The sequence below is a fragment of the Oncorhynchus keta genome, chromosome 10 (assembly GCF_023373465.1).
Source record: "Oncorhynchus keta strain PuntledgeMale-10-30-2019 chromosome 10, Oket_V2, whole genome shotgun sequence".
NCBI lineage: Eukaryota > Metazoa > Chordata > Actinopteri > Salmoniformes > Salmonidae > Oncorhynchus > Oncorhynchus keta.
The window spans coordinates 37,796,363-37,808,008 of record NC_068430.1 but is presented as its reverse complement, the minus strand read 5'-3'; the positions used below and the strand labels follow the sequence as shown (position 1 = coordinate 37,808,008).

The following is an 11,646-nucleotide window of genomic DNA, read 5'->3' as shown; positions in this document are numbered from 1 at the left end:
AACAGGAATCTGTGTAACCGGTGTGAAAGTGGAGCGATGGGTAACGATGCTTCGAGAGTGACTGTTGTGTGCAGAGGGTCCCTGGTTCAAGCCCAGGCAGGGGCGAGGAGAGGGATGGAAGCTATACTGTTACATGTGGCCTCACCTGGTGACCACACTAGGTGGCTGCAGAGTACTTTATGCTGAAAAACATGAATGGACACACAAGGACAAACAATATAGCAATAATGAAGTGTCTTACTATTCTCCATGGTTGGCCCTCTTGCCTATTCTTGAAGGTGGAAGGAGCCACAGTTATACACCTTAGCCTGCTTACCGCAGAACACAATCCATCAATCAGATTGATACATGAGTGTGTAGGTTATAGGGTGTCTAATTGTTCTACTTTTTTTTCAATATGTGTGAATTAAAATAGCCTGATTTGTTTTGTACAGACATCACACCCTTACCTAAACATCACCCTCACCTGAGAAGTAGAAATCAAAGGGAGAGAAACTGGGAATTGAATACCTGCAGTTGACATAGCAAAGAAAATGGAAGAATACTCTTACTGTAATGTGAATGGCTCTTAAAAGAGCCTTTGGTTGTGCATCGTGTAGTCTGTGGTGTTGCCAGGGAACAGCACTCTCTTCCAAGAAGTAGGAGGTGAAGATCTCCTGCACACGGATTGCCTCTTGCTGCGTTGTTGGACCCCGTACTGGGAACATCCTGCAGAGCAGCAGACCCCCTCCTGGTCCTCGTGTCCACCCTCAAGAAGTTATGCAGGACACATGTAGCCTTCACACACCTGAATTCCTCTAGTAGGCAGTCTCAGATGGCCCTGGTCACCCAACCTTGCAGTGCACTACACGTTAACTGCAGGCAATCGTTTTGAAGGAAACTCCAGTTACAAGGTATCTGTAGGAATATGGAGAACAATGTAATTATTAGACTTTTACATCATCAGGTCATTGTATATTACTAAAGTATAATATCCCTGATAACAAATCATAATAACATTGGATAGATAGATGCATTGGCACACATATGTGCACATGTAGCATGTGACAATAACAGGATCATAACAAGGATAGTGTCACAAATGAATACATAAATACCACTTCAAGCTTGATGAGTTGATCATTTGAATATGCTGTGCAGTGCTAAGGCTAAATGTGCACCCCTTTGAGTCCCCAGGACCAGGACTGAGAAGCACTGCTCTTCATTGGAACCGTTTCATATGTAGACAAGCTTTCATAGCTCTCTTCATCTGAGGACAGGCTTTCATAGCTCTCTTCATCTGAGGACAGAAAACCTCACAAGAAACAGACTTCATTATAGTCAAATTACACAGCACTGAATATTATGTTACTATTATCTCCATCCTCACTTCTAGGGACAGGAATTACACAAAAATACCTGCCCTATCCAGAATAGCCTACTCTCTCACTGACAGTTGGGACTGCTATCCTTTCACCCTCCTCCATGGCTCTTAGCTAGCTACCTACAAATGCATTTGGAGTTTGTTTTTTACAGTAATAGCTAGATAATATTAAGTTAGGTAGATGATATTTCATTCACTTAGATAGCTATCTATACAGTATGAGAAGTTGGCTAGATTATTATTATTTTTTACCTTTATTTAACGAGGCAAGTCAGTTAAGAACTAATTCTTATTTTCAATGACGGTCGAGGAACAGTGGGTTAACTGCCCGTTCACTGCTTCTTAACACAGCGCACATCCAACCCGGAAGCCAGTCGCACCAATGTGTCAGAGGAAACACCATGCACCTAGCGGCCTGGTCAGCGCGCACTGCGCCCAGCCTGCCACAGGAGTCGCTAGTGCGCGATGAGACAAGGGTATCCCTACCGACAAACATTCCCTAACCCGGACGACACTAGGCCAATTGTGCATCGCCCCATAGACCTCCCAGTCTTGGCCGGCTGTGACAGAGCCTGGGCTCAAACCCAGAGTCTCTGGTGGCACAGCCTTAGACCACTGCGCCACCCGGGAGGCCCTTTAAACATGTACATTTGATTGGTATATAAATAGCAATAGAATAACTGCAGAATATATAATATTGTAATTGAAAATTGTACACCCAAGGAAGGCTACTGCCCCTTTAAGAGCAAGAATGGATTTTGTACCCTATGTTGTGATTCTCACCAAATATATTGTCTTCACATTATTCAAACCTCACAATCCATAAAGATCACATATTGCAGACAAATAATTTAATCTAAAAAACACACATTGAGGGATTTCTGTACGAACCTCCACATAATCATCTTCTTTCTTTTGTGCCACCAATGTGAGGGTTTATGGCAGGGGAAACTGTGTTGTAGTAGTCTAGTGTGTTCAGTGGCGGATTTAGCTATAGACTACATGGGCAACCGCCCAAGGCGGCATCTTGCCGGGGGTGGCACGGGACACCCGTATATATTTTTAGGGAATGGTGACATTTGCGCGATCGGTTTTCTATCGCTCATTTGCACGTCACGTCAATGATATCATGTCACCGTGTGGGACAATTAACCTTGTCGGAGTGGGCGTCCTGATTCTAGTTTGTGAGCTAGGCAGGCGGGGGTAGGTTGACCTCGGGTCTCCCCACTGAAAGTCCGAGAGATTCTCTCGCTCCCCCTATCAAATAGCGCACCTCTAACTAACGAAATTAGTAAAATCAGTTACACTATGACATGCTACCAAATAAACCTCAATTCATAATACTGTGAATATATAGTTTCACAAACTTATTGTTGCATTTTTTTCTGGTTTGTGCGAAATCGTTAAGAATAATATAAAACCAGTCTGCACACCACCAAGCTGAATTGGTTTAGTCTTGACTCTTGGTTGATAGTGTTGGGGGATGGGTAATGTATTGATGCTCGAGTGCCAAATCAACACAAATTTGTTTTTATTTATCTTTGTTACTTATTTTGATATGAGTCTTATGTGTATATATGTTTATATCGTTTTAAATGTTATGATTGTTTATTTGTGTTGTTCCAAATGTCTGAATAAAAATTAGTTAGTGCAGAATGTTGCTTTTTTTTGGGCAGGGGGGCACTGAGTGTGTAGTGCGGGAAGACGGACTCGCTAAGCTGGGGCGGGAATAAGTGGAATAGTATCAAATACATCAAACATATGGTTTCCATGAGTTTGATGCTATTCCATTCGCTCCGTTCCAGCCATTATTATGAGCCATCCTCTCCTCAGCAGCCTCCACTGTATGTACAGGATGTACCGCCGCCACCTATCGTAACCAATTATGTCAATGCGGAGCTATACGGAGCCCTCTGTATTGATACAATTGGGAGGCCCACAGAGATGCGGGGTGGAACTCGATTTGGCCTCCGAAAACCGGATCTGAATGGTTAATCCGAATCTGAAGTGGCCATACAGCATTTACTGTGATGCAGCCTCCGTAGATGTCAGGGCTTTATTACTTCTTGCGGAGCAGAGCTATTGTGAAGGAAGTTGTCAAGAAAGTAAGTTTGTTTATACAGAACATACCGCCCCCACCTACCACATTTTTGGATCAAGCATAAATTGGCTTTGTGGGATCATCTCAAATCAGCAGGCACCTTCTTCTTCATTATCATGGCGTTCTTACATTTTGTTTGTGCATGCTGCCACCTACTATATTTTCCTCCTCAACCCTTCACCCCCTCCCTCTGTCCCATTCACACAGAACTACTCCTAGACCTCTTTCTCCTCTCTCTCCAGATGAAATCCTGTGACTTGAGGTACGGCCGCCCTAAAACCTGCCCGCTCGACCCCATCCCCTCCAGACTATCTCTGGAGACTTTCTCCCATTCCTCACTTCCCTCAACTTATCCCTGGCCACAGGCTTCGTCCGCTCTGACTTCAAAATGGCCTGAGTCACTCCCCTCCTCAAGAAACCAACACACACAACCCCTCTGACATCACACTACAGACCGGTATCCTTTTATTTCCAAGACACTTGAGCGTGCGGCCTCTGACCAACTCTCTTGCTATCGCTCTCAGAACTATCTTCTTGACCCTAACAAGTCAGGCTTCAAGACCGGTCACTCAACCGAGACTGCTCTCCTGTGGCTCCGCATTATCCTCACGTGGTCTCTCCTATCATTGCTATGCAGATGACATAGCAAAAACACCCAGGTGGCAACAGAGCATGACCCTACCTCACACAGGAAGCGGCACTTGCATTCTCTCATCTGGACAAATGCAAACGCTGTTGGCTGGGCTTTCTGCTCGTTCCATCAAAACCCTGCAACTTACCACTATGCTGATACCCTACACCAACCCAAGTACTCTGCCACCTCTGGTCTCTTGGCCCTCCCACCCCTACGGAAGGGCAGCTCCAGCTCAGTCAAAGCTTTTCTCTGTCCTGGCACCCCAAGGTGGAACCACCTGGGCACCGACTTTACAGATAGTAAGCACATTTTTCCTCAAAGTGGCTATGACTGAAATGTGGTTGGCCCACCTAGCTATCTTAAGATGAATGCACTAACTAAGTCGCTCTGAATAAGAGCGTCTGCTAAATTACAAATGCAAATGTATAAAACGCTGAGTACATTTGGAATTGATCAAAAACATGTTTACTAAAGGTGTTTCTATTCCAAGCTTATTACCTTCATGGTAGACTTACCTTTGTTTAGGCTCAACTGAGTTTAGGCTGGTAAGGGCAAAGATACCAATGCTTCAAACACTGAAAAATGTATCTGATGGTGTGTCAATCAGTAACCTTATCCTCCCATAACATTACTCTAGATAACTTGATTAATTAGTAATAACAGGACAAATTCATTTTCTTGTGAGTTACACAAGCAAAGTTACACAAGCAAAACCCAAAAACATAAATAATAGAAGCTACTGAAATGTCATTAACCCCTTGCAATGTTATGACAGTCATTTGTCAAAGCACATCACCCTGACGTTTTTACAGTTTGTTGTTATTTTTGGTGTCGCTTTGAAGAAGTCCCTTTGGCACACAAACCTTTAAGAAGTTCAGAGGTCACCTCAGGGACTACCTGCAACGCTGCCACAGAGCAGGGTTTGTATGGTGAAGGCATCATATAATCATTAACCTTTTCTCTGCCCATGAGAGCATGTGGGCATAGGGATCACCCACCTCAACGTCTCCCCTCAAGTCATTCAGCAGTGGGTAATTAAAACTTGAGAGAGGGATGGTATGTAGAATTCCATCTTTAGTTCCATGGGAGGGTCCTAGAGAGTGTGCTGCATCAGTGAGGTATGGTGGTGATCCTCATACTCTGGCTGGCGATAGGGTATGACACCATGGGGGTGGTGGCATGGCTTATAGTGATGCCAGGCAGAGGCTGTGCCATGGATACAGCCACCGGTGCCACTGAAACAGTGACGGGTGCCATGGAGACGGGAGGCACCATGCCCTGGGCAATGGTCTGAACCAGGGCGGCTGAGAGCGGGGTGATCTCGGGGTTGAGGTGGGGCAGGGGAATGCTGGGTGGGGCAGCATTAGATGGGGGCACTGTAGGGGCACCGGTGGGGGCCACTAGGTCCTGCTGTGTGAGGGTGACGGTACGAGGCTGCAGCCCGGCGCTGCTCAGGGTGGTATGGGTCTGGGCGACGCTGTGGTTGTAGGAACTGACCGAGCCCACGGGGGACGCCATGGTCTGCTCAGAGGGGGCTGGGGTGGAGGACAGGGTCATCACCGACACCTTGGTCTGGCTCCGGAACTGGGCATTCTGCTCCAGCAGCACCTCGTTGGTGGCCATGAGGTTTGAGACCTGAAGAAAAGATTAACAAGGTGCTTGAGGAGTGATCTTAAAAAGTTAATAGATACATTGTATTGTTATGTGTGGTTGTTGATTATGTGTGGAGGGATGTTCATCATCACCCGTCTGCAAGACTGACCTGTTTCTTCAATTCATCCACTCTCCTCCTCAGCAGGGTGTTTTCCTCCTCCAGAAACCTGTACTCCAGCGGCTGGGGTGAGAGGGCAGCCTGCACCCCCAGCTCATAGTGCCCCCCTCCGTTCCCGTCCAGCCGGAGACCCTCCAGCCTGCGTCTCTTCAGCTGCAGCATTGTGTGGTCCACAGGGGCTTCCAGGGGCGATGTCTCATACAGACCGCTCTCAAACAGGGGGTCGTACGCCGAGCAGGGGCCCCTGTCAAAGCGACGAGGTCCTGAGGCCCCCATGGAGATGCAACCCCCAATCCCACTTACCCCTACTCCTCCAACCCCTAAGATACCCAGGTCTCTGCAACCCCCAAGGCTGGGGCAGCCCATCCCAATCATGTTGCCCCCACCTCCACCCCCCACCAGTCCAGCCATGCCTCCACAGGCACCCACCCCAACCCCTCCGCCTGTGTTCACCATCCCACTGGACCCTGGGCCCAACACACTCCCCACACCCACTCTTGCCGGCTCATACTCGTTGTCCTTCATGACGTGGCGGAACTTACACTTGCTGCCCCGCTGGCACTCACCCTTCAGAAAGTCCCTGCAGATGGGGACCTCCCCTCGGCTGTGTGGGAGGTCCATGGGGGACAGGCCCAGTCCTGCAGCTACTTTCCCCCTCAACCTGAGGGGTAGCTCCCCTGACTTCTTATAGTAGTCCTCATCCTCCTTGGAGCCGTGGACGAAGCGGCAGTTGGAGCGGACACACTCCTTGTTCTGGTAGTCGTGGCAGAATACAAACTCGTTCTTCTGCACCCCGAGGTCTGGCACCTCGTTGAAGTCGGGGTGTTTGAAGCGGCAGCGTTTGCCCCTCTTACACACGTTCCTCAAGAAGTCTCTGCAGACCCCGTCCGGGGCCGGTCCTGACCCCGGGCCCCCGGTTCCACCTCCCCCGCAGTTGTTCCCATTCCCCAGGGCCCCTCCTCCACCCATGCCCCCAGAACCAGAGCCACAGTCTTCACCTCCTGCGGATCCCCCGGCCTTCTCCCGTGCCCCCTCCTAAACCAGACCCCACTTCCTCGCTTACACTAGTACCCACCCCGCCGCCGCTGCTGCTGCTTCTCCCACCACCACCTGACAGGTAGGTGCTGTCCCGGTCAGGCATGGCGCTTGGCCCAGCGCAAGGGGAACACAGCACTCATGTGTGTGGGCAAGTGACTTATTCTGAAAGCCTTTTCTGTTCCATGATAATGACTGTAGCTCAGATGCTCTTCGGACCAATGCAGTCCTTTACCATGGCATCTGAAAGATACACGTCAAGTTGGTTGTTAACAAGTTGAAATATATTCTGTGTGACCGTTATCTAGCTAGATAGTTAAATAAATCTACACATAGGCAATAGCATCTGTGAAAACAAACGCTTGCAATTAAAATCATTGATTGGACAAACACAGAAGTTAGTGGAAAGTATAATTATACAGACCAAATGCCCGGTACAGGAATATTAAACAACAAGGCTCCAGAGGGGGTAAGGCACTAAGTAGGTGTCACTACTGACACAGGTTCGATCCCGTCTGTATCACAACCGGCCGTGATTGGGAGTCGCATAGGCCGGTGCACAATTGGCACAGCTTCATCCGGGCTAGGGGGTGCTTTACAAGTAGGCGGTCATTGTAAATAAGAATGTGTTCTTAACTGACTTGCCTAGTTAAACACGGGTTAAATAAGAAAATCAGAAATCAAAGACAATCTCTGTTAAGACTAACATAGCTAGCTTGTCTTGACTAATGGCAACAGTCTCTTGCTGAGGTAAATAGCAACCTTGGCCATAACGAGCTGGTTAGCTAAACAACTTGTTAACTAGCGACATAACGTTAGCCCCTGGGCTCCCGAGTGGCGCAGCGGTATAAGGCATGTCAGTGCTAGAAATAAAAGGTTAAATATATGTATTTTTTTTTAAATCACGGCCCAGCCCAGGTTGCTTAGCCGGGAGGGTAGCTGAAGGCGAGCGATCTAACGTTATAGATATTAATATAGCTATCTAACCGGTGCAAATGTATGTGGCTAGCTAGCGAACGCAACCGTACACGCTGCAGTCACATGGTACAGCTGTGCAAGCAAACTAGATAAAGGCATTCAGCTGATACACAGTGTGTTGACGTTGTCTGTTTACACAGCTAACGTTAGCTATCTAAATTACCTATGACTAGCCGTCAAAGAACTTACCAAAATGATGACTTCAGGAGCATTTAACGCAGATGGAACGGTGTACTTTCGATGTCAGCTGATGGTATTTCTATTTTAAGAATGTGAGACAAATGCTTAACTATCATTCCTAATGGCTTTTAACACATTATTTACGTCGTGTTGTTTTGGTCCCCCAAAGACTCAAAACAAAACCACCAGAGAAGAAGATTTCTACCTCTACTGTTACAAAATATTTCCACATCGTTCTGCAGATTTGCTGCCATCTACTGTACGTAGGGGATGAAAACAAACACCAGACTTGCTGCGCTTGCGCAAATTCGAATTATTCTATGATATTATGGCGGCCCGAACATAATAGTAAAAGTGAATGCCGTCACCAACTGTGCTGGAATGTACGATCAATCATGATCTGCCCAATTGGAACATAAAATTCAAAACCAAATAAATCCCTAACTTCAAATTTATTTATATAGCCCTTCGTACATCAGCTGATACCTCAAAGTGCTGTACAGAAACCCAGCCTAAAACCCCAAACAGCAAGCAATGCAGGTGTAGAAGCACGGTGGCTAGGAAAAACTCCCGAGAAAGGCCAAAACCTAGGAAGAAACCTAGAGAGGAACCAGGCTATGAGGGGTGGCCAGTCCTCTTCTGGCTGTGGTGGAGATTATATTATTATTATAACAGAACATGGCCAAGATGTTCAAATGTTCATAAATGACCAGCATGGTCGAATAATAATAAGGCAGAACAGTTGAAACTGGAGCAGCAGCACGGCCAGGTGGACTGGGGACAGCAAGGAGTCATCATGTCAGGTAGTCCTGGGGCATGGTCCTAGGGCTCAGGTCCTCTGAGAGAGAGAAAGAAAGAGAGAAGGAGAGAATTAGAGAACGCACACTTAGATTCACACAGGACACCGAATAGGACAGGAGAAGTACTCCAGATATAACAAACTGACCCTAGCCCCCCGACACATAAACTACTGCAGCATAAATACTGGAGGCTGAGACAGGGTTGAGACCGAGTTTGCGTCTCTGACATGGGTAGGCAGACCGTTCCATAAAAATGGAGCTCTATAGGAGAAAGCCCTGCCTCCAGCTGTTTGCTTAGAAATTCTAGGGACAATTAGGAGGCCTGCTTCTTGTGACCGTAGCGTACGTGTAGGTATGTACGGCAGGACCAAATCAGAGAGATAGGTAGGAGCAAGCCCATGTAATGCTTTGTACGTTAGCAGTAAAACATTGAAATCAGCCCTTGCTTTGACAGGAAGCCAGTGTAGAGAGGCTAGCACTGGAGTAATATGATCAAATGTTTTGGTTCTAGTCAGGATTCTAGCAGCCGTATTTAGCACTAACTGAAGTTTATTTAGTGCTTTATCCGGGTAGCCGGAAAGTAGAGCATTGCAGTAGTCTAACCTAGAAGTGACAAAAGCATGGATGAATTTTTCTGCAACATTTTTGGACAGAAAGTTTCTGATTTTTGCAATGTTACGTAGATGGAAAAAAGCTGTCCTTGAAATGGTCTTGATATGTTCTTCAAAAGAGAGATCAGGGTCCAGAGTAACGCAGAGGTCCTTCACAGTTTTATTTGAGATGACTGTACAACCATTAAGATTAATTGTCAGAATCAACAGAAGAGCTCTTTGTTTCTTGGGACCTAGAACAAGCATCTCTGTTTTGTACGAGTTTAAAAGTAGAAAGTTTGCAGCCATCCACTTCCTTATGTCTGAAACACATGCTTCGAGCAAGGGCAATTTTGGGGCTTCGCCATGTTTCATTGAAATGTACAGCTGTGTGTCATCCGCATAGCAGTGAAAGTTAACATTATGTTTTCGAATAACATCCCCAAAAGGTAAAATATATAGTGAAAACAATAGTGGTCCTAAAACGGAACCTTGAGGAACACCGAAATTTACAGCTGATTTGTCAGAGGACAAACCATTCACAGAGACAAACTGATATCTTTCCGACAGATAAGATCTAAACCAGGCCAGAACTTGTCCGTGTAGACCAATTTGGGTTTCCAATCTCTCCAAAAGAATGTGGTGATCGACGGTATCAAAAGCAGCACTAAGGTCTAGGAGCACGAGGACAGATGCAGAGCCTCGGTCCGATGCCATTAAAATGACATTTACCACCACTCAGTGCTATGATGGGGTCTAAAACCAGACTAAAGCATTTCCTATACATTGTTTGTCTTCAGGAAGGCAGTGAGTTGCTGCACAACAGCCTTTTCTACAATTTTTGAGAGGAATGGAAGATTCGATATAGGCCGATAGTTTTTTATATTTTCTGGGTCAAGGTTTGGCTTTTTCAAGAGAGGCTTTATTACTGCCACTTTTAGTGAGTTTGGTACACATCCGGTGGATAGAGAGCCATTTATTATGTTCAACATAGGAGGGCCAAGCACAGAAAGCAGCTCTTTTAGTAGTTTAGTTGGAATAGGGTCCAGTATGCAACTTGAAGGTTTAGAGGCCATGATTATTTTCATCATTGTGTCAAGAGATATAGTACTAAAACACTTGAGCGTCTCTCTTAATCCTAGGTCCTGGCAGAGTTGTGCAGACTCAGGACAACTGAGCTTTGAAGGAATACGCAGATTTAAAGAGGAGTCCGTAATTTGCTTTCTTATAATCATAATCTTTTCCTCAAAGAAGTTCATGAATTTATCACTGCTAAAGTGAAAGTCATCCTCTCTTGGGGAATGCTGCTTTTTAGTTTGCTTTTGCGACAGTATCAAAAAGGAATTTCGGATTGTTCTTATTTTCCTCAATTAAGTTAGAAAAATAGGATGATCGAGCAGCAGTAAGGGCTCCACACCCTCCCCCCAAAACACCTCCCCAACCTCATTGAAATTGATCTATATCATGCTGAAACACTCCACCCTTAGGATTGCTCAGCATGTCAACAACCAACAGTAACATCTGTTAACACCAATATCTATTTTGTCATCTCCACAATACCCTCAACCTGGCATTTCTGCTTTCCACAACCCGGGTCGTATTGATAACCTTACATCATGACTGAGCCTATATCTTTTTAATATAATCTACAAACACAGATATTGGGACCCCAGTGATGACTGCCCTCAATCTAGGATAAGAACCAGGGACATGACTTTTAATCTTCTTCCCATTAAGCTTTTCCATTTTCAAAATGTTCTCTTGCTGAGCCTGGCTATCACACAATATTAACAATCTACCATTTTCAATGAACCGGGCTAATTTCACTTGACCTACCTCTTAATCTACAGCATTAGTTAGTCGAATAGCGTGTAATTGAAGCCCTCTCAACACTAGCACCACTTTCCACTCCAACACATCACTATTCTTGCTTCCTATCCTGGCCCTCTTTATACTTTCTTTACTAGACGTCCCACTGCTTTCTGTATCATGATCTCTCTTCTTCCTGTCTTTCCACTACCGACTGCCTGTGCTAATAACGACATCAGAGCGCCTCTTGTGGGGTGATTTCGAAACGAGGGAAAAGATGGCAGAAGTGGATGCTGTGTTCGAATCAAGCAGCGCGTCGAGCAAAGTTGGTGAAGACATGTTTTGAATTGACAACAATAGTAGTGAAAACTTGAACAAAAATAAA

The 11,646-nt window shown here is 45.9% G+C and overlaps 1 protein-coding gene across 1 annotated transcript; it reads right to left on the bottom strand.

Moving 5' to 3' along the window:
* Positions 1-4,540: 4,540 nt before the first annotated feature.
* LOC118388644 (zinc finger CCCH domain-containing protein 10-like) lies at positions 4,541-11,406 on the bottom strand. Its single transcript, XM_035777914.2, has 4 exons — positions 11,289-11,406; positions 8,072-8,900; positions 5,861-7,147; positions 4,541-5,733 (listed from the first exon to the last, which is right to left on the bottom strand). Exons 3-4 carry the CDS (start codon positions 6,836-6,838, stop codon positions 5,209-5,211), a joined length of 1,503 nt encoding a protein of 500 aa, XP_035633807.2. The 5' UTR covers positions 6,839-7,147; positions 8,072-8,900; positions 11,289-11,406; the 3' UTR covers positions 4,541-5,208.
* Between the last annotated feature and the right edge of the window lie 240 nt (positions 11,407-11,646).

Bases quoted from the DNA above. Each gene is read 5' to 3' on its own strand.
- LOC118388644 (XM_035777914.2), bottom strand. From the start codon at position 6,838: ATGGGTGGAGGAGGGGCCCTGGGGAATGGGAACAACTGCGGGGGAGGT. The intron at 5,734-5,860 runs GTCAGTCTTGCA...TCTTTTCTTCAG, and splicing joins TGGATGAATTGAAGAAACAG to GTCTCAAACCTCATGGCCAC.